Source organism: Drosophila gunungcola, chromosome 3R (assembly GCF_025200985.1).
Source record: "Drosophila gunungcola strain Sukarami chromosome 3R, Dgunungcola_SK_2, whole genome shotgun sequence".
In the NCBI taxonomy this organism is placed as follows: Eukaryota; Metazoa; Arthropoda; class Insecta; order Diptera; family Drosophilidae; genus Drosophila; species Drosophila gunungcola.
Genome location: NC_069139.1, coordinates 17107006 through 17134981, shown reverse-complemented (window position 1 = coordinate 17134981; position 27976 = coordinate 17107006). Strand labels below are relative to the sequence as shown.

Below are 27976 nucleotides of genomic sequence, written 5' to 3'. Positions count from 1 at the left end.
TTTGATAAAAACCGAAATTAATTATTGACGAGGATGTTGCCGCGAATGTTGCCTTTGCGTTTGCCCGTTGAAAATTTAAAAGGCGTTCGACTGAAAGCATCGCACACCGTCACACCCGCACTCCACACTCCACACTCCGCACTTCCGTTTCCGCTCAAAAGCACAGAATGTGTTTACTTTGAACTAGCGAAACTGTCAACGACAACCGCAAACTATCGGCGGTAAGAAGGACCCGCATCGTGGAAGCCCTAACCAAGCCAGTTGTGAGCAAACAAATTAGTGTTTAATTATACATAGACAGCCGTGCGGGCCAGGGCAACCAGCAAGCAATTCATTAAACGAGAAAAAATGCATCAAAGCGGCGTAAAATGAGTGGGAAATCCAACGGCACCGACAGCCACGACAAAGACCAACAAAAACACAAACACAAACAGAAGCAGCAGCAGCAGCACAAACACAAAGCCAGGCAGAAAAAGGGACAAAAAACGGGTCAGATACTAACCGCATTAGAGGATGCAGAAGCGTCCGAAAGCGGATGTGAAGCGCGTGACGGGGCCGCCCAAGCCGCCGCGTCTGAAGGCCGCGAAAAAGCAGTTGCAGTTCGAGAGTCCGCTGCCAGGACGAAGGACACGCGCCAAGCAGCCGGACGACCAGTTGCAGAAACAACATCCCCAGCAAAAGCTAGCAGACAAAGTCATTGCTATGCCGGCCAGCAGCCAGGATGCGGGCACGGATGCGGCAGCGGCACCGGTAGCGGAAGCAGCAGTGGACGTGCCAGAAACAGAGCCAGTTCCATGGCCAGATCTACACCCACACCCACGTCATCGCCCATCGCCACGAGCAGATCCCGGTCAGCTCACAGTGTCACATTTACAGTCCTCCGCCGCAAAAAAGCGTCTCGCCGAAGGCTGCACCAGTCTTATGTATGCCTGTCAGCGGGGCGACATTGTCCAAGTGCTCGCCCAAATGCGCGAAAAGGTAAGATGTAAATACACTCTAACATAAAATGGATATTTGAAAATAAAATAATTTTTTTTAGAATTTTAAAAATAATTTTGTATTATATTTCATTTAATAACCATTACCAAACTTACTTAGTTACCAACACAACTTTTCCCACTAAAATCAGGTCATCGACCCTAAAAAACTAGCTTAGCTTTTGTTTTAGGAACTTGAGGTTAAATTATAGATTAATCTTGGCAATTTTAAAACTTAAAAACTTAGCCTTATTTAACAACACCATTGCCTACATAAATATAGTTTTTTATAACTTAAATCAAGTATCATTAACTTGTTTTATAATTAAAGAGTTTTTTTTTACATAACCATTGTTTAAAAATATTTAAATCTATGTAACTTACCTTATTTTAATTACTTGCTTTTTACTTTTTACCTTCTATTATCCAACTTTCGTTAAGTAACTAGAAAGCCATTCTTAGGCTCATCTACTTATTTTAGAGCTCACAATTTTTAGTATTCGAATTCTATTATCAAAAGAAAATACAAGTTTTGTAAGTAATTACTAGTGATTTTTGTGATTACATATTTGTGTCGGGGAAATTAGAATCATCTTAAATTAGCATATTTAAAACATTTTACCTATCCACCACTATCCTAGTACTGCTCCTGGGATGTCCTAACCCCACCTTTAGTTCTTCTTTGAGTGCATGCTCTGAAACTTCCAAGTGACGTCTAGTTTGGCGCATCGCAACACGTGTTAAGCTCGTGGCGAATAAAAAGCCAACTGCAAGTGTGTATTGGAACAGAACTCTGCAGATCCCGGCAAGGATAATGGCCGAGACGAGGCGGGCCAAGCATGACAAGTTGACTTCTGCCAGGCCCTCGCCTCTTTTGGCTCCCAAAAAACAAAGCCAGTCATCTTTGGGGCCACGACAAAAGGCCCAAATCAGGCAAAGGCGGCGTAGCAAGATTCAAGATTCTAATCTTTCTGCAGTCACGATGATCCGACACAATGCTTAAAGCCAGCGGAGAAATGGAGAAATGGTGAAACGGAAAACCCTTCCGAGGTTTCGGGTGTTTGGGGGGTCTTTAAATTTCCGTTGCAGTCATTTCGGAGCATTGTTCACAGTTCAGAGCCCCTAATTGCTTCATAAACATTTCTACAACAGGCTGGGGCACAACAAAGGCGAGTTGAATTTGAATGCTGTAAATGGCAGGACATTTAAAATTGACAAAATAATCCCCCAAGCTTAGTTATGCCGAGCGAATGGTGAATGCTAAATGGTCCTTCCACTTCTCCTTGCTCTCGTCCTTTTTGTGCTGGCCATCATTTGATGCCGTTTCGACCGGTCCTCCTTCCGTCCATCAAGCGCCTAAATATGCCAATTTCACATTTAATTGAAATTTGAAAAGTTTTTAATTGAACGCAGATAAATTTCCAAGGCCTTCAATCGGAGCTAAAGGAGCCTGGTCATGTCGTCGGAAGCCTTCCGTTCGTCCTTTTCCCTCCGTTGTTGCCAACGGATTGTCATGTTGCTAGTTTTGCAATTATTCGCCAGCCATTGTGAGCTTTGACAAATGCCTTCATTTCCGGCCAGTTGGCGTGCCTTCGTCCCGGTAATTGATATTGACGCCAAATTTGATGTGAAATTGCCTGGCATTGAGTATTGCGCACAGTTCGACAGCGACTTTTTGCGCAAATACTTAGATGACGCCCCATCGACCATCGACCCCTTCTACCAGCTTTGCTCGGTTATGTAATTGCTAAATGACATTTCTGTGTTGCCTGACCTTGCTTTCGATTCACCCCGAGCCCCGTATCCCGAGCCCACCCACAAGCAGTTTATTTGGCTGTGAAATATGGCAAATGCCGGCGATTATTACTTACTTAGGGTCGCGTACTTTATGAGTCTCATAAACAGCAACAACATGACCACATTTTGCATTTTTGGTTGCCCAGCTGAAAAACAAAATCAAGGCAATGAGCCTGGCGCAAATATTGGTTTTCAACTTAGGGGCAACGAGGCGTATGCGTAATGTGAGTGTGACTGCCTATGTATATTGTGCTCCAAAGGCTCTGCTTTTCAAATGGCGTACTTGAATGCTTAGAGCAAGTCTCGCGGTTCAAGGTAATTTCTCGGCAAGTTCAGTAAATCTGTATATAATTACGTCGCCAGTCGCACTGCCTGCTATTATTAATGTTGGCTGCGGCTATATTGTCGTTCGCCCTGTTCTTATTGCTGTTCTCGTTGTTTATTCTGTTATATCTTGTGCCTGTGAGACATATTTTAATTTGTCTTGTCTCTGCATGTCTGTGCCTCTACAGCCTTGATAAGGCCGCCTAAGCTATTAAAAGTTTTAATGTCTTTAATTTGCCGTCTTCTCTGGCCAACAGTTTGTGTTTTTTTTTTTTTATTTTTGTCCTAGAATAATTAAACAGCTCCACTTGGCTTTGTCGCCTTTTGTTGCTGCCTGCTTAGCGCTTCTATATTTTTTGTGGATATTTTAATTGCGCTTATAGCCTAAAGCAGCCATTGGAACTATATGACTTGCTCTCTTTATTGGTTTTCTGTGTTTTCGATTTATTGCTGTGTTCAACATGGCGTATGAGTAACAACTATTGGAGAGCTCTCCTCTGCTGGGACCAAAGCATCTTATACACACACTTAATATATATATATATATATATATATACATATATGTACAGGGACATTGGCTTTTGTACACACACACGTGCACAACTCAACGCTGCTTGCTTCTCAGCTTTTTGAGAGCACTCAAGCAACATTCATCGACGTTGTTTACTCGCCTGCTATTGTTTTGCTTAAACTTTTCATTGATGTTGGTTTTTCCAGCCACCCCTCAATATCTCGGGCTCTCGTCTTTATTGTCTGCTGGCGCTGTCTTTGTTGTTGCTGCTGTTTTTACCAATTAAGTCTTAATTTCTTAGAAAATAAAACTTTTTGGCTCGCGGCATTGTTGCTGCCTGTTGTGAATTCGCCGAGCGCCGTTCACCCGCCCTCCGTTAGTTAATGTTAATGGCGTAATTGTGCCACCTCCGCGTCGAGGTCAGTTGTTGCCATTGTTGTTTTGGGCTATAGCTCCAGCTTCCGCCACTGCTACTGATTCTGCTCCTGCCATCAACTTTAAACCGCAATTTAGCCGAGAGTTCGAAACTGAAGTTTTACACCGCAAGTTGGTAATTGTATGTCTACCTAGGTGTGTGTGTGCGTGTGTGTGTACCGCTGGTTGCCATCCCTCAGATTGCTGCAGGTGTGAATTATTTATTTTCACTTAAGATTTGCGGCGGAGCAGGTCCTGGCTTGGAAACTCAACCCCAACTCCCCTGCTAACCAGCGGCCCCTTTTCGCTTTTACAGCTTTAAGCAAAAGTTTTCGCTCAAAAGTCAGCTGCAGAAGTTGATTTTAGCATAGCCAGAGCCGCAAGAGATGCTTTTGTTTGTTGCAAATAATATAATAACAAAACAAGCAGCCAACTTTGTGAGGGAGTACCGAACAGAGCAGATGCCCATTGCAGTTGCAAAGCATTATATTCGGAGAAAACCAAATGGGATTAATCTAAAAAATATTATTAAACATATCTTCATTACAATAAATGGACCACATTTTTAATAACGCATTCTTTTTGTTTACGCTTTCCAGAATTCATTAGCTTCATAAGTTATTTTTTACTTTTAATACATATTATTTAAAAAAAATAGAAAAACAAATTGACTAAAACATTTCGTTTTACATCCTTACAAGGAAAAAATCTACATTTTTTAGTTATTAAAAAGTGTATATGCAATAGAAAATTTACATGGTCTCAAAACGCAAATGCTCAGTTTTTAGCCTTTTTCCTAGGTATGCTGGACCTGGGGGAAAAGCGAATGGGTGTTTTGTGCCGTCCTGGGACTCCTAGAAAGTTGTCGTTCAAAATTAATTTGTTATTCAGACCGCCTTGTTTTTGCACCTTTAATATTAAAGCACCGGGCTGCTTAGGGAATGTAATTTCCACACTGCACAGTTTCCATTAGCTGCGATTAATTGACCTTTGGTTGGCATTTTTTAATTACCCTCGCTCGGAGCTCTTTCTTTCTCCTGATTTTTTGCTTTCTTTCGCCATTGCCGCTCAATCAACGTGGAAATTATTATCAATTTGGGCGAAATGGCGAGCAGAGGACTTGGTGGCTGATGCAATCGGCAGTCGTCCGCCGGATCCTCTTCCGGTGATGATGGTGGTGCTGGTGCCGGTGCCTTTGCCACGGCCACGGCTTGGTAATTTTAATTGCGATTTTTCCAACCCATCCCACGCGCCAAAAGCGCTTAACACGTTTGGCACATTTTGTTGAAAATTCATTAAAAATGACGTCGGAAAAGTTTGCATTTCACCCAGTTTCTCTCTCGTTTATTCAGAGTGAGTAGCACTGGCTGTTCAATCGTTCATTCATTTAATTTGCCTTTGCCGCTGACATTCAGATTACTTTCACGGTATCTATTTAACTTCTGTTGAGTCATTTGAATTTTTAATTAATCGCTCGCCAGTTGAGCCAAAAAAACTCAGGTAAGGAGGAGGAGTGAGTGGAATGCAATCAGCGTTAAAGGATGTTCATGTCCCCACTAAAGCCCTCCGATTGGATCGAAATATTTGACCGAAGACTGACCCCCGACATTTGCATGCGATTTCGACAGTTTTGCATGCCCGAATACAATTAATTAGGCTGCGAGGCCGAGGCCCAACAAATGTCCAAATAAAAGTCAGCGCCAATGAGTTAAATTAATGGCAAAGGGTGCGGGTTTGAGGTTTCGGTCATCATCACAAGTTGGCTCCGGCTGGCTAATTGAGCACAAAAACCCATTTCCAATTGGGTGAAGCTCCAAAGTTGGCCAACGGAACACCATATGCGGCGGCTTAGCCGGACAGCCGTCCAATTAATTAGAAACCACCAGAAATAGCAGGCGGACTATGACGAGGATGACTCTCTGCACTAGCTGCCTGACTGACTCACTGAATGACTGACCGACCAAAGTTTGCAATGGCAAATTAATTACTGAAATCGTAGAAATTTGTCTTGCAATGGAAGCTCACTGCTGTTTGGCTCTCGAGATGACTTCCTGGCCAGAAGTTGTCTAGGACCAAGTTGGCCAACTGGAGTTGGGACACATATAGGATATCCGTGTATGAATTTGTCCGCTCCTGCAACCATTTTTGCTCAAGGAAGCGCCCGGCGGGCTAATCACATGCGAGATGCGAGACGGGAGATGGGAGATGTGAGATGGGGCCAAAACTTTTGCCTCAGCATCCAACAATATTTGCTCTGAGTGCATAATGACAGTCAAAGTTGACACAAATGAGCATAGCTTGTTACTAATTTTAATGCGCTTCGGTGCACAGTTCGTCCTGTGAGGAAGGGGGCTGTTGGGGATCCTGCCAGGGATTTTGGGGTCACAGTTGGCAGGGCAGAAAGTTTTTGTTGCGGAAATTACTCGGAATGCGGGACTGGTTGTGTGTATAATTTTTAATTGACCCAGGCCGGCAGTGGAAGTGCAGAGTTCGCTTCCAGTTTCTAAAATATTTTGCAAGTTAATTCGATTTGGACAAAACTTGAGCCATGACTTACAACCTACAACTTAAACTCACAACTTACAACTTACAACTTACAACTTGGCCAATGAATTATGCAGGCGACATGGACTGCTCATATTTCCCATGTTCAGCTGGGACTGAGTCTGAGTCAGAGTCTGTAAAGTATGCATGAGCCATCTACCCGGAATTGAATTGCCGTTAAAGCGGGAAAATTGCTCTTGATGTTTAGCAAACATTCAACCACCTGAGATTGGAGATTCGCGCAGTTCGTGCAGCCCCAAACCGCTGCAAAAGTTTGTAGATCAAAATGAAAGTTTGCCGTTGTTGTTAATCCGTTGCACGGCATAAAAACTATGCGAAAGTTTAACTACACAGCGCAGGCTGAACTACAGGTAGCAACAAGAATCTGGATCCGGGAACCCGTTACCCGTTACCCGTAAACCGTAGCCCGTAGCCCGTAACCCGGATCCCGGATCCCGGATCCCGGCACATGGCACAATAATAATCCGTGCGGCAAACCTTTTGATGAGTTCAGGCTCTAAAGCGGATGAGGAAAGGCGGCCAGGGACGGAACCCCGAGCCAAAGTAGCTGTAAATAATTGCCAAAACTACTTAAGAATGCTGCACAGTGAGACGCTTCCTCAAGGATCGGCAGGTGGGGAAATGGACTGGGACAGGCCGGGTGGAGATGCCGCAACAAAGGGAACGATTCCAGGCAACTGCAGTGCAGCGCCATTGTTGCTGCAGCCGCCAACGTGGCACTAATTAGAAGTATAAAAGGTGCCACAACAACAGTTAGAGAGCAGCATCATCCTTTTTTCCCCCATTCCTGAATATCTCCCGGCTGCCTGAGCAGCATTTAAGCTTTGTCTGTCGAGCATGCAAATTATAGTTGCTGCTGGGGCGTCTGGCGGCTTGAGACGATGCCACGCCTACTATATGTACAGATACTGCTGCTGTCTTTGCTGTTTGAAATGCAAGCTAACAGGGGCTAACGCAGGGGGGCTCTTAAATCAAATCGTTTATGGTCTTAGCCCAAAACAATCTTAATGGTGGAATGCTTACTCATTTCAATATGCTTGAGTGATTGCCAAGGCAACGCAAACTTTGATTTTTATAATATTAATTACTTTGTCAATAGTAAAATATATAAAAAGGTTGAAATTATGATAAAATAAGTTTGATGGGACAATAAGATTTATTTTGTTAGCAATAAATTAATTAAATATGCATAGTGGAATTTCTGTAAGGAAAAAAAATCGTTTTTAATTTTGACAGTATTTTTAATTTGATACTTTTTTCATAATGTCTCAAATGTGTAATTTTCAAATTATTGGATTTAAACTTAGCTACAAAGCTTTTGCTCAGAGAAAAAAGAGAAATACTAAGAAATATGTTTTTAGTTTTTTTTTGGCCTATTGAAATGTTTATTAATTGTTTAACTATCTGCTGACTCTCCAAAAAATCAAATCAGTAAAAACCCCCTTAAAATATTTTCTTCGGTTGCCCCTGGAACCCAGCAACCGCTACCTGCGCACTTTGCCGCTTTGCGTTAATTAAAATACATCTTCAGGGGCCGGGTAAATGTGATTAACATATGAATGGGACATTGTCCGCATAAATTTGCCATTGAGTGGCACTGTGGCTGGTGGTTCTGTGCGGCTTCTATGCCCTGTGGTCACTTGACATCTTAAGCGGCAATAGACAGGCCGCCGCGGTGGCGACCTCGAGGCGCCTGCAAAAGAGTTTCCGGTGTTTGGGCGCTCCGGGGTTATCCAGGGACTATCCTGGTGGAAGACATGCTGTGCCACCATTTTTCGGCCTGCTCCCGACCTTTTAATGTGCCATTCTCCCGACGCGTCACACATAATTATGGCGGATGTGCTGCCCAACGAAGCGTTAAGTCGAATTCTCGGTCCTCCTTCGTGTCTTTCTTGCTCCAGACCCACAGTTTTCACCCCCCGAAGCTCCGCAGAGGCAAAGATCTCAGTTGCCGGTTGTCGGTTGTCGGTTGCCAGTTGCCATTTGTGCTCTTTCATGGCTTTCAGGCCATGCATGTATTTTATTTTTTTATGCATTATCATGTAACTGTGTGGCAGCCAGCCTGCTGTTATTGTTGTGGCGGCTGCGTCGTCTTTCATTATTATTTATGCTTTATTTATATTTGTACGCACTTCCTGGCCGTAAACCCCTTGCTTGGCAGCCAGCGGTGCCACACGGCGTATGCGTCATGCACGCCTACGGCCTCGTGAATCAGAAGGAGTAGAACAACCTATGACTTCTGCGACCAGCTTCCATCTCATTGTTATGCTAATGGCCTACGATATATGAATAATAAGCCCGGCTACATCGCGACTTCTGACCACTTGTACACTCCGTTTGGGACTCTGATTTCGAGCAGATCCTGTGGGTCTTGCAGTTCGTCCTTTGACGACGACAGTTGTCGCTTCAGTTATGCAAATGCCGGGCCCGAGGAAGTTGTCGGACACAGGGGAAGTGGTCGAATATTTGATATCTTTATATCTGTTTTCGAGAGCTACGCAAATTGTTTTCCTCTGTTTCTTTGGGCCCCCAGCCCACAGCCCACATGTACTATATAAATCTGTTTGGCCCTTAAGACTTGAATGCCTTTTGCTGGGTGCAAAAAACCCATAGGAAGTTTTAAGTTTAGTTGTCGTTTCGGCATTCCCGGAAGCTCTTAAAGGCAGGAGCACCAGCAGCCATAACACGTGCATCCTACACCCACTCCGGCCAACGATGGCCAAAGGATGAGTTGGCTGGGCCGAGATGAGCAATCGTAAAATGCGAAATTTTATGTCTTTACCAAGCCTAACTGTTGCTTGCCTTCTTTTTTCCCGGACAGCTGCCATAAATCCTGACTCGAGCTTTTTAATGCCCACCTTTTGTGTTGTTTTTCACCTCATTTGCCATTAATCTGGCGAAACTAAAAGTGAGATAACGAAACTCAGATGGACTAGCTAACGAGGTTTTCTTCATTTATAGCGAAAGCTTGTGAGGTATATTCTGCATATTGTTAAAGTTATGAATAATAATAATAACAAATAAAATTTTTCAAACATGGCCTAGACGTCTAAAAGTAAATACGCTCAAAAATATTTTAGCAGTTTAAAGTATCTTAATAAAATTGTAAACAAAAAAATTCATAGGTTGATATTCACTACTGGAATTCATGTAGCCGAAACAACTATTTTTAAGGCTGTAGAATACAATTACATATTTGGTTAAGTTCCTTGATGTGTGAAATGTTTATTTATTTATTCGCCAATAATTTACCATGCTGTTGTATTTCATTTCGCAACTCACAACTGAATAGCTTGGTTGGTAATGGGAATTATTTAATATTTGTTAAACTAAAAAATATGTTAAATATTTTTAGAAATGGATTTTTTTAGAAAAATTCATGGGCTGACTGGAAAATATTTGGTTAAGTCACTTAAGTGTGAAGTTATAAATTGCATTTTGCAACTGAGCAGCAGAAGCTTATTTTTTTCAAACATAATAAAAACCTAACAGCCGTGTGTGCTCATTTATATATTTTATATTTAGCTTAGGTTCTGAGTCTATTACCTAATTTACCACTCCCGTTTACTTACTCTAAAGCCCGTATTCTTCTTACTGTTGTTGTGTACCAATTTTAATGTGGCCTAGGCACGTTTTATTTGTTTAAAGAACTATTAAAATGGCATAAACAGGAACTGGAATGGCGATGGAAATCGCACTGGTGGTTGGACTGGCTAACTGGCAGTGCCAAAGTTTTATCTCGCTGTGGAGGGTATGGGTGATGAGGAGGGGGAGGGGAAGGGGGGTTTTGGAGGGGCCAGCTGGTGCTGCCTTTTGAGCGCATTGTTGTTGGTCGTATTTGATTATCGCATTTCATTTTGTGTCGGGTGAATGTAGAAAGTTGAATGCAAATTTGCATGACACCAACAGAAGCGGCCAGTGGGTGGACGACGATGACGACGACGACGACGACGATGATGATGATCATCATGGGGGAGCAAAAGAATACGGCAACAATCACACCAAGCATCAACATAATAATAACAAAGCAGCCAGAGCAACACTGGGGTTCTTTTTCCTCCATTGTGCCGCTGAGCAGAATGGGAGGATGGGCTGTCAAAGTTTTTAGGTATCATTTCAGTTTATTTGAATTATTCATAATCCGGACGGCAGCCTAAGAAACAAACAGCAACTCAGACAAGGCCGGGCCAGCAGAAAAGGCAGAAAAAGCTGAAAAAGCTGGCCAAAGATAACGGAAGCAGCAAATAAAAATCATTCATTGTAAACAGTTTCCTCTCGCTGCAAAGTTTCTTGGCAAACAAAAGGGAAACGAAGCCGCAGCTCAAACTCGATTCAATCAACAGAGGAATATGGAAATCCCACAGCAAAGACCGCAAACAAATTCACACCATGTTTCGGTGCAAACTGTAAATTGAGTGAATCATAAAATATTTAATTTTGAAAGAATTGACTTTTTCGGCTTTACCTGTTGGGTACTCAAAACTCTGCGAATCTTTTGGCCATAAAATGCCTTTTCTGGGCTCAAAGTATCCCCTTCAAGAGCGCCCATGCAACACGCAAATGCCTAATAGTCAAAGTTTGCTTTCCACACTCTCTGTTTGTTGTTCCTGCCACAAGAGTTTCGCCTTACTTTCTATAGCTATCGAACTCTTGTTTGACTCATACTTAAATGTGCAATAAATTGAGCACTTCCCTGGGATTTACGGGGACTGGGACGGACGGACAGGTGAGAGGTGGCCTCCACTCGCCTCACGACAGTTTACGACAGTCACGCGATAGCCTGCTCGCGATATAAATAGAAAGGCAGCGTGCCCGAAATGATGGTAAAAATTGAATGTTGGTTAGAAAAGCAACACAGTCAATCACTCAGTCATACGGACAAGATAAACACCAGATGCACATAGAATAAAATTATATAACAAAGATTTTGGAAAACTATTAAGTATTTCAAATTGAGCAGTTTTCCAAAACCATATATTCATTATCTTATGCAACTGACATTTGTTTGGCAATATCTTCCACACAATGTAATTGAAGGACCAAAAATAAATGTGTAATATCGTTTGGCATTCAAACCTGTATGTATTTAATTATTGAGCTTTTATAAAACATGCGAAAATAGACAAAAAATATATATTTTGAAATCAGCCCGAAAGTGATGCAAATCGATTGCAATTTTCGTCAGCAATATTTTATTTTTATCGAGATTGACCTCAATTCTAGCTAAAGAAAGAAAAAAATGTTCCAAAATTGGGCCATATGTGTCTTGGGTAAATATATCCAAAACATGCTCTGTTATACCTTTTGACTCGTAAAAAAGTGCATATATGCAATCTGGGATAGAAAAATGTTGTCTTGCCATAAGAAAATTGTTATCTTGACATACAAAGAGAAGTTCCCAGGTTATGGTATATCTGTGCAAAGGTTCACTCGTATCAGTTCACCAAAAATGCTTACAAAAGTTTTAAAACAACTTGATGGGCCTTAAATGATTGTCAAGTTCAGAGGGAACCTACATTTTTTTCTGAGTGCGTGGGCAGATGGGTGGAAAATATATAGGTGTGGGAGCAGCAAGAAATTAGCACAAACTATGCCGCAAGAAAAGTTAGTTGCGAAGCCTAATAAGCGGCGCCCATGGAAAATTCTCCGCCCCACAGCCATCATACGCCCTGTTGGCCGACGATTTGCCAACGTTTTCACTTTCACATTTGCGTGCTGCTGCTGACGGCGCTGCTCGCTGTCCGCGTCGCTGTCGGCGTCGCTGTCGGCGTCGCTGTCGTCGCATTGCGAATTCCTGGCAGCAGCGGGCAAAGTTTTAGCATACTTTTCGGCAGCGGCGACAGTATTTTTTGTGCACTTGACATGTTTTGACACGCTCCACGCTCGTCGCTCCTTCCAATCCTTGGCTTGGCTGAAAAGGGAGCTAAGGGGCTAAGGGGCTAAGGGGCTAAGGCGCCAAGAGGCCGGGCCACCTGACTGAGCATGTTCGCCGCGCCGCTGGAGTTTGATGTTGTTTTGCGCGCCAAAAATGCTAACGATAATCTGGTGAGCCACCACACCAGCCCTGGCAACTCACCACGTTGCCCAGGACGACCAACCAGGTTACCAACTAGCAGGACCTCCTCACCATGGACACTTGCACTTTCCAGGCGACGCTTTCCATTTGTTTACCATTGCTGGTGTTGCTTTAGTTACTGGCCAACAGCGGTCCACAAAAGGTGGTTTTTGTTTTCATTCTGTTCCGCATGATTAACGCAGAAATATGTTTAAATATTAATTGGCCGGCTGCCGTGTTTTGCCATTCTCTGTTGCATTTATTGTCCAGCCGGAGGTGTGATGCGTTTGGAAAAAGTAATTGCTTTCGCCCCGCCAATCAGCCCATCTGCCACTCGACACATGCACAGAAAAAACGGGGCCGGCTGACAACCAATCGACCAACCACCACCAGCAACAACAACAACTTGTCCGGTTAAATAAACAACAACAACAACAACAGCACTACACAAAATATATATATACCCGATATACTATATATATTCCATTCCACCAAAACTATTTGCTGGCAATTAAGCCGGCGACGGGGAACGCGAAAATTACGCGATCCATCAAACGCTGCCCGGCGGCAGTGGGCGGGTATGTGGCGTACATCGATGCAATATGCAAATAGCGTTTTAATTAGTTTATTAATCGGCTGCGGCCTCATCTCAGCAGGTGCAATCGCCAACGCCTGACCATAATTTTCCGGCGGGCGAAGTAATTAATTTCTGATCCCCCTATAACTATACCCATTTTGCTACATTTTTTGCAGCCCCAATTGCTGCGGCAGCGGGACCGGAGCCATCGCAACGCGCTGCACTATTGTGCCGCGCAGGACGTGGAGCAGAGCAAGGACCTCGTGGCGGCCGCCAGCATCGCGATCGCAGCCCCCGAGCTGCTGGAGTCGGCGGACGAGGATGGCTTCACCCCGCTCCACCTGGCCGTCATCCAGGGCAACTTGGCCATGGTCAACCTGCTGCTGGCCAACAAGGCGGACGTGAATGCGGTGGACAACGAGGGTCACTCGGTGGTGCACTGGGCCACTGGTATGCGTCATTATTTAATTTTTTTTTTTAATAATTGATTCAATAGCCAATTTTCTGTATTTGCCTTACAGAAAGGCATGATTAACTTAGATAATATTTGTTTTAAACTGAGTGAATAAAATGAAAACAGCATTAATTAATTTCACAATTAATGTGTCAACTGTTTATTTAAGACCACCATTATTTCCTAGTTTTTGTCAGAAAAAGCTAAATTTTAATTAATTAAAGTGATTGTAGAAAAACTGTGTATTGGAATAGCTTAATAATGCCATTACGTTTTGGTCGATTTTAATATATATTTTTTTATTAAAAAGTTTACCACGCAGTGAAATACATACTTTACCTTATTTTTAGTTTTTTTACATAAAAAACTTTGTATTAGCATAGCTTAAAAATGTCAATTTGGTCAATTTTAGTTTATTTATCCCTACACAGGATATTATGATTATAATTAGAATAACATTTTCCTTTTTTAAAGATTGAAAAGTTCATCATGGCATTTGTTTTTACATATACCCATTAAAATCGAAATTTCTTCTTGTATTGTTTTTTACATATTTTGTTTTAAATTATAGTATGCGGTGAAGTGGAGTCCTTGCGAGCGGTCCTGGCCGCAGGAGCCAGTGTGGCCAAGCCGGACGCCAACGCAGGCACTCCGCTGCACTATGCCGCCCAGATGTGCGGCGCCAGTCACGACAGCAAGCAGCAGGCCAGTTCCAGCCACAGTTCGCGGCTCTCCTTGGAGATCCTGGGCATCCTGCTGTCCCATCCCCAGAGCAGTGTCGATGTGCAGGACAAGGACGGGCGGCAGCCGCTGCTGTGGGCCGCCTCTGCGGGATCGGCCAAGGCAGTGATGGCCCTGGTCAAGGCGGGTGCCAGGGTGGAGTCGTCAGATAAGTGGGTTCACTGCCTTACCTTTTTAACTATAACTATTGTATATCTTACGATCCTTACAGAGATGGCCTTACTGCCTTGCATTGTGCTGGTTCCAGAGGGCACACCGAGTGCATTGACACCCTAATAGGCCTTTGTGGTGCCCCCACGGACCTAATCGACTCCAATGGCTGCACTGCTCTGCATTACGCCGTGACCTTGGGCCATGCCGATGCCACAGCCAGATTGCTAGACCTGGAGGCAGATCCCAATCGCCAGGATCGCAAGGGACGCACTCCCGCCCACTGCGGTTGCTCTAAGGGTCAGTTCGAGACCTTAAAGCTGCTCAAGGAGCGCGGAGCGAATCTCTGGCTGCGCAATGCCAAGGGTGATCTGCCGCTCCACGAGGCCGCAGCATCTGGGCGAAGGGAGCTCCTCGAGTGGCTGCTCAATCAGAGGCCCAAGCAGGTGAACACCACCAGCAACGATGGACGCAGTCTGCTGCACTTGGCGGCGGCCAATGATTACACGGACATGTGCAAGCTGCTGCTGGACTATGGCGCTGATGTGAACGCCGTGTATCGGAACTCGAGGGGCCTGGTCCTGACCCCACTGGATGGAGCTCTGCAGCGTGGCCACCGCTCGACGGCGAAGTTTCTCCAGGCCAACGGTGGTCAGCCGGCCAACAAGGTGCGATTGTCGAGCAGACGCTCGGGCAATCCCTTTCACGAAGCCAATGCCGCCGATTTGGTGAGACCCCTGAAGTATGTGGAGAAGGAGGAAGTGCACGATTTGCGCAGCTCCAAGAAGTATGTGGTGTACCTAAAGCGCTCCGATTCGGATAATGGAAATGGGAATGGCAAGGAGGAGGATCCCGATTGCAGCTGCTCGGAGCAGACTTATCGCAAGGAGCAGCGCATGAAGCACGTCTGTCGGCGCCACAAAAGGAGGCAACTTCGCAGACGCACAAGCAGTTGTGGTGAGTCCAAGCACGAGCGCTGCGGCGAGATTTGCCGCTCCAAGAGCAACATCGAGATCAGGCGGCGCAAGTCCCGTGAGCGGTACGCCAGTTCCAGCGAGTGGGAGGAGGAGGCAGAGGCGGAGGACGAGGAGGACTCCTGCGAGAATTGCTGCTACCACAAGCGGCAGAAGGATCGGGTGGTTTCCCGCAAACGTTCCACCTCCTCCAGGAAGTCAAAAAACCGAGAGGACAGCGAGGTGGAAGAGGGTAATCACACGGCCCACTCTTCGCCGGAGAAGAATTCGCGAAAGCGGCTGACAGTAAATGGGGAGCAAAAAGCTGGTCCTGCCCAGGAGCTATCCACTGCTAGGGAGCGACCTTCATCCGCCAGCAGGCACAAGGAGGGCACCTTCATCAAGTCACCCAACCAAAGCGAGAAGTCCGGCCAAATGGACAACCTGCTGGTGGAAGAGTCCCATGCCGTAGAGCTAACCGATGAGGAACAGGAGGCGGCCAAGTCGGTGGTGACTCAGGTGGATGTCCATCACGATGCCGAGGAGCAGCAGACAACCAGATCTTCGGAGGAGGTGTCACTTGCTAATAAAAATGAAAACAACAAAGGGGAAAAGCAGTCAGACCAGGAGGCCAAACTGCAGCTGAGCGAGGAGGAAACCCAGTTGGTGTCCAAGGAGGTGGAGCAGGTGATCAAGATAGCAGCCACTGCGTTGAGCAGCGAGTCCAAGAGTTCCAGTGAGGAAAGGCCAAAGGATAGTGAGCCTGAGCCTGTGGAGAAACCCCAAGAGGCGGTGAAGGAGCCCCCTGCCACGCCCCCACCCGCGCCTAAAAAGGAGGTCGCAAAGCCACCGATTGCCGCAGAAAAACCACAGCCGAATGGCAACACGGCCGAAGGGATTGAAGACACCGTAACTGTAGGCAAACAAGAAGAGCATGCTGAAGTCATGCCGAAATCCAATACCAATTCCGCTGCCGCTGCCACTCCCACTCCCACACCCACTACCCCACCCACCGCCCCTCCAGCCGCAGAGCCCAAAAAAACCGACAACCGCAGCCCCACAGCAGCCAAGCCCTCCCTCAACCCAAACGCCCCGGGCCACGCCCACGCCCACTCCCCAGCCAGAGCCACCGCAAAGGGAGCAGGAGACGAGGCGCTCATTCACACTCCTGCCCTCCGATTCGGCGGACGATGACCCAGCTCCGCACCCGAGTCCGCACCCGAATCCGAATCCAAGTACAGATGCCCCAGCCTCAGCTTCCGATGAGCCAGCCACTGAGCGGAAATCGAGCTTCCAAGTGCTGAAAAGCGATGACTCCCTGGATGAGACCTCAAAGAGACCAGGACGCAAGGTGGACTACGAGGTCGGTAATCAAGTCTTTCAGGTGGTGGGCGAAGGAGGTGGTCCGGCGGTCCAGTTGCCCAGCGCCTCGGAGCTGGAGAGGATGGATGGCTATGAGTACGAGGAGTACGATGACGAATACGATGATGAGGACAGGAATGGCATCGATCCGGAGCATGATAGTGCCCTGCGTCGTTTTCTCAGCAGCGGAAATCGACATGGAGTGGGTAGTTCTGCAGCGGGAGCAGGAGCAGGAGCAGGAGCAGGAGCAGGAGCAGCAGGATCCATTGCAGATGACGCATCCGAGGGCATGGGCAATGGCCGGAAGCGACGCCTCAAGAAGCGCGTGCGCAGCGGCAACAAAACACGCAGCAATTGGAAAAACAGCCAGGAGTCGCGCGATGGCGGCAACATGTCGGCCCTGGCCACCACCAAGGATCAGGACTCGGGCTTTGAGCCCAGTCCGCGGGCGGAGCGCAGCAAGATACCCACCCTGCGGTCCGCCCACACCGCCCACATGCCGCGGCGGCCCATCTACGCCACCCTGGACGGGCGCTCCTGCAGCAGCCGGATGGAGAACCGCAAGCCCGGCGACAAGGGAGCCTGCGACATGGGCGCCGTCACCCGATCCATACAGCGCAACATCCGGAGGTGAGTTGATATTTTGGGTGAACTCTTAAATAAATTATTAAAGCCTTTTGCTGGCAGCTAAACAATACAAATGATAGCTTATTGAGTTATTACTGAAACAATGCAAATAGATGTCTTTTTGAGTTATTGAGATGTTTTTCCTCTTATGGAGAAAAGCCAGAAACATAAACTATGGAGTATAACCCATTTCTCAAAAGAACAAGTATTAAATTATTACCACAAAAGTATCAAAACATAAACTATGTGGTTGAAAAATAGGGACTTTAATATATTTAAATATTCCTAACTTTGTTCATTAATTATACGAATTTTTAGAGTAGTTTTCTGAGTTGTATTCCTATTTTTGAAAACTATTTAAATTAATAGATTATTATAAAAATATAGATTTAAAAGGTCCTTTTAAGCAAGTTTTCTGCTTACTTAAATACTAGATTTTTGAACTCCTGAGATTATTGAAAGATATTTGTTTTTGAAGAACTTATAAGCATGGATATGCAAATTAGCGCCGTTAATAAATATGAACTTAAATTGCGATTTTTCCCCTGTGCACGAGGCAGCGTGCCAGATTGTCCTTGATTGCGGGGAGTTCGAGCCCCGGAGAGTTGATGGCGAGATTCATTCATTTAAATTAATCTCCAGGCAGTTAGTGGCGCCGGCGTCGCTGCCTTTTTGGCCGTAGATTTATTTACTTGATGCTTGATTTTAATCAACTTGAATGTCGTCCCACTGCCCAACTGGCATTATATCACGCGCGCACTTCGGCTGCGGCGGCCTCTTAATGTAATCAAACAGGACGAAGCCGCTCAGCCCGTCGCCTTAAAGTTAATTTAGCCGGGATTTAATAGCCCGGTCGGCATTGCGCATTTCTTTTCTTCTCTTGGCTTTTTTTTTTGGCAGCGCAGCGACTCCATTGTTGCGCTGGTCAGCAAATAAATTGCCCCGGCTTGCGTTGGCCATTAAAAGCGCGCTTTAAAGTTATTATAATGCGGTTAAAGGCAATAAACGGCGGCATTAATGTCCATTTTCCATGTACTTGAGCGTGAACTATGAAATGTTAAGCTTGCTGTGGCTTAACTGAGAGCAGAGCAGGTGCGAGTGGTGCTAGAGTGACACATTTATTGGTGACAGGTGCTTAATACTCTACCATTTCTACTTCTTATTTGTCCTGTTAATTACCCCAAAGTAAATGTCTTTCTTGGCCAACCAAAGCGTAAATCATAATTAGGTCAAGTCCAAGGCCCTAATATCCTGGCTGATTTATTCGAGTGCCCTCGAATGGCCCAAATCTCGCCTGTCATTAGCCGAAATGCTCATTTCCGGCAAAGAGTTGCGCATTTTAATTAGCTGCACAGAGCCGGGCTTTTGCGGGGAAAGTGATGGAGAAAGTGGGCGGTGAAGGTAAGCCCACCTGCGGTGCGATGTTTTGTTTATGCAGAAACTTGAACAAAATATGAAAATTAGCCGCAAGCAGAGATTCGCAGTCGCAGTCGCACTCGCACTCGCAGCGAAGCAAAGTCTTTGGCTCCGTTTACAACTCGCTAATGCTAATTGTAAATGGAATTAGTCCAGATTAGCGAGAGCATTTTTAGAGGTCCTTGAAGGCATGACAGCAGGCAGGACGATTACCATTTGTGTTCGCTCGTCGTTTTGCCGGCTTGTTGCGGAAATCCTTTTGTGCTCAGGGATTTCCCTGGAAAATTGCACCCACCCCGAAAAGCGCACACTAGAAAACTCCGCGTGTGAGCCTAATTTAATTTTGTCATTGCTTGCTGGTGCGCGATCCACCGGATCGATGCTGAAATCTGTTGCTTCAAACTTTTGAGTCAATTGTATTTGTTTGTGGTATTTGCATAAGCCGGCCCGCAAAACTTAATTAAAAAGCGTAAGCTGACTTTTATTAATTTTGCTAATCTGCATTGTAGCCCATGAATAAATTTGCAAACATTCACCGAGAAAGAAAAACATAACAAAACAATAACGGAAAGGAACGAAACCAAACGAATACAGAGACGAAATCCGGCCGGCGAACGCATTTCATAAATAATTCTTTCCACTTGACTAATGAAAATATTTAACTCGGCTGTTTGCATAAGCCGGAGCGGGATTGGGATTTGGAATGGGAATGGGATTGGGAATGGGAATGGCAAAAAGAAGAGACAAGGCAAGACTGCGCCATGTTAAGGTTTCGACAAATACGCGGCGTATACGCAATGTACGCAAAACCGAAAGTCAAACAAGTGTCTTGCTCAGCAACTTTCCGAACAAGTTCCTCAACAAGTCGGCGGTGTGGGAGTCAATTAATTCCCGACGAATATACGTTGGGATGGCGAAAATCCGAATAGAATTTACTCGCTGTTCGGGGCGGACTAAAAAGAAAGTAAAGTAAGTAAGGAAAAAAGTAAAAAGTGAATCCATAGCTCCCAGTCGAATACTTTGCGGAGGTCGACCAGGAAAATACCATGAAAAGTGTGTAAATAGAGACTTTATTTTATTTCGTATTTTTCATTTTATTTTTTCATTCGCATGCTTTCACACGGACTCGGGGGCGGCAACTTTATTTTGTTTCCTCGTTTTGGCTCCGAAGAGATTAAAATTTTATCTGACGCATAAATTAAACAAATAACTTACCGTCGTTGTGTGCGATTTTCTGTATGTTGTCTCTGTGTGTGTGTGTGTGTGTGTGTGTGTCCCAGCAGCACAGGTGAGATTTGGGATTTATAATGTGCGCTCACGTAATTGACGTTGTTAAATATTTGGATTTCGTTTTTTGGCCCCAGTCCGACCCTAAGTTTATCTGTTGTCCTTGGGCCTGATTTTTGTATTTTTTTTTTTTTTTTTTGGGGAGAGCGTGACGGAATTAGGCATATTTGTTGACCGACTTTATATTGCTGATATCAGATACCAGCCCTGTAGTAGTTCTATTAGAAAATTCATTAAACTTGAAGCGATTAGCTTAATCCCTAACCAACCAGCGACTTTCAACTTGGTTTTCTTGGATTTTCCAGCCAGCCAGATAACCACTTGGCCAACTTTGAAGCATGGGCTCAGAAAATGTAGCCCTAATGAAAAATGAACCGGAAAAGTTTTGTAGGAGCCGCAGACTTTTCGCGAACTCCGGGTGTGCGACTTTGTCAACACTTTTGGCGGCCATCGATTTTATATATAACATAGTTTATATGCAGGTATGCAGGACACGTCTTTCTGTTCCAGCCATTAACACACTTGGCAAAAGGTTGTGGCAGCGCCTTTGTTGTTGCGCTTCTGCGGCACAAATTGCCGGCGGGCGGGAATCGTCCTCGTCGTTGTTGCAACTTGTGCAGCGCTTAATTTCTTTGCATTTTGTTGTCGAGCTGTCAGCGCCTGGGAAAAGTGAGAGCTATGCCTATGCTGTTGCTGGTGCTGGTGCTGGTGCTGACTTTGCCGCCGGCGGGTTTTCCACTTCATCCACTTTGGCGCTGCGTGCACTTTTTGCCTGTCACATTTGTGTCGCAAACAGGAAGAGCTGGGTGGTTGGGGGGTTGGGTGGCTGATGGGTTGGGTGGCTGATGGTTGGGTGGCTGTCACTCAGTGAGTGGGTCGTCAGGCCGGTGGGACAGTTGGTCGCTGCAAGCGCTGGCAGTGGAAAAATGTGCCACACAAAATCAACGCGCACAAGAAAATGAAATGAAAGTTGTACCAGGCGGAAACGGAAATCAGTAGCAGCGGCATCAGCATCAGCAGCCGTAGCAGTAGCAGTAGCACAAGAGTGGCAAGAAAAAAAATATATGCCAAGGACAGTATTGCAAAAAAGTATTTGCACAAAGCGAAAGACTTGCAAAGAACTCTGGCGCATCCGAACGGAGCCAAAAGCGAGGCGTAAAATTGAAAAGCGCTTCGGCAAACAAGTGCTATGGCGATGGCGATGGCTATGGCGATGGCGATGGCATTGGAATGATGATGGCCAGGATAAGAAGGGCTGGGATGATGATAAAGACGGTGATGAAGATGACCACTGGCGGGGCAACTGGCGACTGTGGCAGCCAAACAAGCGGAAGAACGATGGAAGACCGCTTTGAAGTCGCGCTGCGGGATTTCTTCGCGGCCCTTGGCCAATTTATTGCGCAGCTTTTGGCTTACAAGCACTCTTACCTATTTATTACCTGACTCTCTCTGGTGGGATGCCCCAATCCCCCAATCCCTCAATCCACCCATCCTACGAGCAATGAACTTTTGTTTCAAAGTCAAATTGTTTTGCATAATTTCGCGCATGCGCAGCCAAGTGGCGAGCAGTGTCAAGCGGCCTCCTTTCCTCACAGCTGGCGCTGGGTAAACAATTTTCGAAAACGCCGCTCAGCAGCCAGCTTTTAGCGCACCAAGTGCCCTCGACAAATTTGCTTAGTTTTTTCGGTGACTGCGCTTCTCTGGCGGAAGGCAAAAGGCTTGGACGCCAGTTGATTTAGAAGAGTCGCTGGCCCGCAGCAGAGTTAAGGGAGCAACTTTTAAAGCGCCGGATCTCGCTGTTTGTCTAATTTTTAATAAAATTTCTAATAACATTTTATGGCGCCGTTGGTGGCTTTAATTTGACTCGCTTCGTTTATGCTCGCTCCTCATGCCCCCCATTCTCAATTATTAATAGAATTTTTTCCGCGTACGCATTTGAGTATTTTTGAAATTTTAATAACACGATGCCTTTTATTGCGCTCCAGCTGAAGTGCTGGCGAGCAGTAGAAGAAGGTCCTTTGTCAGCAGCCCGGCAGGCGGCCCTCCCTTTGTTTGACTCGCCAAATATCAAAATGACATTTTACGTAGATATGCTAACATTTATTTTGCCAGAACCCTGATTCTGATGATGGGTACAATGGGAAGCGGGCACAAAGAGCTCAGACTGCGCTTTTCTCAGGGCTTTGTTTATGGCTTCCCATCTTCTCCGTCCGCAGATATTACATGGAGCGCAAGATCTTCCAGCATCTGCTGGAGCTCAAGTCACTGCAGATTCGTTCCAGCAAGTTGAACGAGGCGGTGCTGGTGAAGCGGGCCGTCGACGACTACCACAAGTCCTGTGTCCTTTTGGGCGGCGAAACGGGCACGCGGCTGAGGCGCTACAACTTCAGCGAGTACACGTTCAAGAACTTCGAGCTCTTCCTCTACGAAACGCTGAAGGGACTGCAACGGCCGGGCACCAACAACTTCCAGAACATCAACGAGGTGTACGAGGAGGTGGGCAATGATTAAGATTAAGTGCCGCCGCATCCGACATGCTCATCCAATCATTTCCCTATTTTTTTAGGCGGAGCGGCGACTGAGCCCGGACTACAATGCCTACGAGAAGGCGCTGCAGTGCACCACCAAGACGCACCGCTGCCTTCATGCTGCCCACGCCTACACGGGAATCCCCTGCGCCGCTTACAGTAAGTAATTCAATTTACAGGGGTACGGCAAGAAATTTGTTTCAAATTTTAAAAATTTTATTAATTAATGGAGCCACTTAAATATCACCGTTTATGCATTTTTGTTACGTTTTTTAAGGTTTATGATTTGAAGAGTTGCAACCTTAGATTAGATTAGCACACCTAACAAAACCTTCTTAAATAAAAATTAAAAAAATAAAGTATATGACTAGAAAATACAAAGGTGGTTTTTATACCCTTGCAGAGGGTATTATAATTTCAGTCAGAAGTTTGCAACGCAGTGAAGGAGACGTTTCCGACCCTATAAAGTATATATATTCTTGATCAGCATCACTAGGAGAGTCGATCTAGCCATGTCCGTCTGTCCGTCTGTCCGTCTGTCCGTCTGTCCGTCCGTTTATATGCAAACTAGTCTCTCAGTTTTAAAGCTATCTGCATGAAACTTTCCCAAAAGTTGTCTTTCTATTGCAGGTAGTATATAAGTCGGAACGAGCCGGATCGGACGACTATAGCATATAGCTCCCATAGGAACAATCGGAAAAATAAATGAAAAAAAATTATAACTTTGCTGTTTTTTAATTTTTTGTTTAGTTCTTCGAGATATAGTAATGGTTTAATATTTCAGAATTACGGTTTCAATTTCATCAAAATCGGACGACTATAGCATATAGCTCCCATAGGAACAATCGGAAAAATAAATGAAAAAAATTATAACTTTTCTGTTTTTTAATTTTTTGTTTAGTTCTTCGACATATAGCAATGTTTAATTATTTCAGAATTATGGTATAAATTTTATCAAAATCGGACGTCTATAGCATATAGCTCCCATAGAAATAATAAAAATATATAAAATAACTATCTAATAATTGAGCTGCAAATAATCATAGTTTCAATGTTTTTTTTTAGCACATACTCAAGTAAATCATAATTTAAATGTTTTCAAAAGTATTTAATTAATGCAATAGCTGCAAGGGTATATGAACTTCGGCTTGCCGAAGTTTGCTTTCCTTCTTGTTTAAAAAAAAGTTAATTTTTGTAGTTGTGTATAAAGGTGTTTAAATAAAGTAAGCAAATAAATGATTACGATGTTCGTTTTTTTCGTTGCACCCTTATAATCGTTAAAATATGATAGCTTATATTTAACAAAAATATTTTATTTATATTTGCGAAAAGCCATTTATTCTGATTTTTTTTTATTATTTATTTTCAACCATATTTTCCAATTGAGGATTAGTTGTAAATGCGGTTTAAAATAAAAGTTCTTTGAACAAAAGCCCAGATTTCATGAACATGTGAAAAAAGGCATCAATGATTTTTATTACAAATTTGTGGCACATAATCGGCTTGTTGCTCACTAGAAAAATTCATTGAATTAACAACTTTAGAACCGATGCAAAAATAAAATCCAATTTTTTTTTAAAACATTTTTTCTGTGTAGCGAACCTTGCTGCCCCGATTGCTAGAGGGCTTTAAGCGGCTCCATGCAAGCGTGAAAAATGGCACCAGACAGGATTTGGCCGTTCCAAAGAATCAAATCGCCTGGGCCACGGCTTGGCAACACTTTCGCCGGCAAAGTCGGCAGTGGGTCAAGCGTGGGACGGAGCGGACACCACGGACACGACGGACACTCGAATTCAAAGCATCTGCCCGGCAGCTGGAGGGCATAAAAATATAAATCCTAATTACGAGCAGTTTATTCAGTGCGGGGCAAATTAAAATTATTCTCGACCCGGCTTTCTGGCTTTCCACTTTTATTACATCTCCACTGGGCCGTTTCTCTGCGAGAGCTGGAGATGGAGATGGCGCCTCAAAGCGATGCGTCCGGCTTATGCCAAATTAAAAACGCATTCATTTGTGCGCTTCCATCCACTTGCCCTTGTTTATGCACAGCTATTTCGCTGAAAGTAGCAAGTAATCCCAGCCGAAATGGCTCTTAGCTCGACTCCTCCATTTCCTTACTATTTGTTTTTATCCATGCAATTTAACTGAGTGTCGGTTCGGTCCTGCAGGACACCTGTCAGGTCGTAGAAATTCATTGGATTGCCCTGCGATCATCTGGCCAATCATTAATCTAATGTGTGTCAACCGTTTCTTTTTTGCATTGCAGTTCCCATGATGAATCACCACACGATGCCGAAGTTCGGCTTTGGCGCGTACAAGAAAACCGGCAGTGTCAGCAGCTTCTTCCTGCCCAAGATCCTGACCAGCGGTCGCGTCTCCAGCGGACGGGCGGGCGGTACGGGCGGCACGGGCGGCAGTGCGAGCGGTAACCGCTGCAACCACAAGGTGGCACTGGAGTTGTCGCACGGCAAGAACAAACAGCTAATTTCACTGCCCGCGGAAAAGTTGGACAGCAATAAACGATATTACGTGACGTTCACAGTAAAGGACTCGTCGGGGCCATCGGCGTACCAGCAGAAGTGCGGCAATGCCGCTGGCGATACGGGCTGCAAGTAGTGCGCGGCGTATACGTAACGTGGCATACAGTGCGTATACGGAATGGCCATTGCCATCGGGCCATCGGGCCATCGTCACGGGATCCTGACACGGCCGCCGACCTGCGCCCGCATCCTCGCTCTGCCTTTTGCTGTTTGTGCTGCTCCTGCTGCTGCTCCAAATGCATTAAAACAATGCCATCGCAACATTTACTCTCGCTGCTGCTGTTTTTGCAATTGTTGTGGCCACCCGTTGTCCGCGTTGCCTTTTTTTTTTCCATTCGCTTCCTGTCCTGATGCTGGAGTAAAATGGCGGTTTTTGCAGGGTGCATAGCAGACGTATGCACTTAACCTACGCGGTTGCGAAATTCAATTTATTACTCACAACAAAATTGCTTCTTTTGTTTCATTAACTAAAATTCAAAAACAAATACTACTGTTTTGTAATTTTGCAAGAGCTTAAGATATATTTGATATCGGATTTAAAGATTTTTTTTTTAAAAACTCATGTGTCACCTTTGTTTTTATTTGTAAACATTACTTTTTTTGAATGCCTTTTTTAGTTAAATATTTATTGGACTTAAAAAATATAACCTTAGCTGTCCATAAAAAACAAGGTGTAGTCACATTACCTGCAAAATTTTTCACAAAATCTCCTTGCTCTAAGATTAAAACATTTTGTATTTAAAAATAAATGTAATAATTTGATTTTAAAATTGCTGCTCTTGAGCAACACATTATTTTAAGTTAAAGCCAACTGGTTACAAATCGAACTTAAGCATTTGTGTTTTGGTGACTTGCTAGGGTATTTCAAAGTCGACTTCGTACCCCTGGCTCTGATGTTGTTTCTGCTGCACTTTAAGATGGCCAACTGCTGATAATGGATGATGGCTCTGCTCTGCGGCTGTCAGTTGAAGTTGTCACGCCGGCAGCGATGCAGGCAGCAGCAGCAGCAGCAATTGCTAAGGCAACGGCAGCTTAAATTATATGCTCCTCCAACCCCGGGCAGTTGTTCACCGCTCAGTGTTCAGTGTTCAGTTGTTCAGTTGTTCAGCTCCTCACTGTGTTGTTCGCCTGTTTCGTATTCTTTTTTTCCGTCTATTTGTTTGTTTGTCCGTTGGCGCTGCCGCTGCGCTTTTATTTCAGTTTTTCATTATCATTTTTTGTCGCAGTCGCTGGGTTTCGTGGGGTTGGGCTGGCTGCTTGGCATGCTCCTAATGCCGCAGATAAGCGTTGTTATTAACGCTCGGCTTACCAGGACTAGGGGACAGGCGTGAGGACATGCCGCCCATCGTCGCTTTTGTCCATGGATAAAAGGAGAAGAAGAATGGGGAGCAGCAGGAGTAGGAGCAGGAGCAGGAGCAACAGCAGAAGCTAAAGCAGATTCAGGTTCAGAATCAGAATCAGAATCAGCGAATGAATAAATGTAAAATATGTACCGTGCATTTCTTTGGCATTTCAACATTTTTACTTTATTTGCAATTTTATTTACTTGTCTGCTTGTGCGCGCCCCTATGCCCACCGCTGCCTCTTTTTCCCTTCCATACCATCCCATTCAAGCCGTTGTTTGTTTGTTTGCTTACTTCGCACTGAGTGCATTGTAAATGGAGAATAATTGCATTGCATACAAAAAACGTCGCGATTTTTAAATTGTATAAGCGAGCTGCAGCGGCAGGAGCAAGCAGCAGGATACACACAGCATCCGCCGTAAAATGATTTCTTTAAATATCAAATTATAAGAGCCGGAGTGCATAATAAATTCAGCATTTTAAGAGTTCTCGTTCCGCGTAGACCTAAGGCAGCTGTTGCAAAATAAACGTTGAAAATGTCTGAATTGAAGCGGCCGTTTTATGCATTTCGCACACACGAAAAACGGGAACACACACACACACACAGTCACACGTGGCTGTATTCAAAACAATGGAACCACTCCCACTCACCCACACACACACGCATACGCACACGCACACACATCGTTTCCGCCCACATGTCCTTGGCATAGATGCGAAAAGCGGGCTGATTGCTCGCTTCGCAGGCGCCGGTATCATTATTTCAGCATCTGCTGAAACGACGACTGCTGACAAAAGGAACAGGCTTGGCAAAAAGGAAAACATTTTTACGGCATTCTCGGCATTTTGGCAGCCACCTCGCAACCCCATATCCCCCATACTCATCCTCCTCCTCCTTCACATCGTTTTTGGATTGTAAAAGTGGAGCTGTGCCGCGACGATGGCATTCTTATAACTGCCATGAATGTCAGATGTGGAGATGTGGTTCTTCCAGCTGCAGCTGTCAGCCAACCAATGATTGCAATAATCACCGGGCTCAATCGAAGCCTTTATGAGTTTCGCCAGGGCAACCATTCGGCCATCCGACTTCTAATTGAATTCCAAACTGGCCTTTACAGTGGCCAGAAGCTGTGGGACGAGTAGTTTACCGGGAAATGGCTAAAATAGGCCTTTGAGGCATGAAAAAGTATTCGAATTTATTGCATTTACATTTACCTTGTCAGTTTTATTTAAAAAATGGAGTTCTTCAAGAGAAAAATCATAGTTTTACTAATACTTAATACTAAAATTAAATTAAAAGGTTTTTATTTCACAAATATATATAATTTCAAATTGAGATTTCATTTTAAAATATA

At 44.8% G+C, this 27976-nt stretch overlaps 1 protein-coding gene across 1 annotated transcript; it reads left to right on the top strand.

Moving 5' to 3' along the window:
- LOC128266095 (uncharacterized) lies at positions 1-27151 on the top strand. The gene is given in 8 exon segments (XM_053002363.1): positions 1-978; positions 13397-13670; positions 14246-14567; positions 14627-16550; positions 16552-17510; positions 22427-22706; positions 22777-22897; positions 25005-27151. Coding segments are annotated over 8 exon segments (4695 nt in total). The 5' UTR covers positions 1-513; the 3' UTR covers positions 25355-27151.
- The last annotated feature ends 825 nt before the right edge of the window (positions 27152-27976 follow it).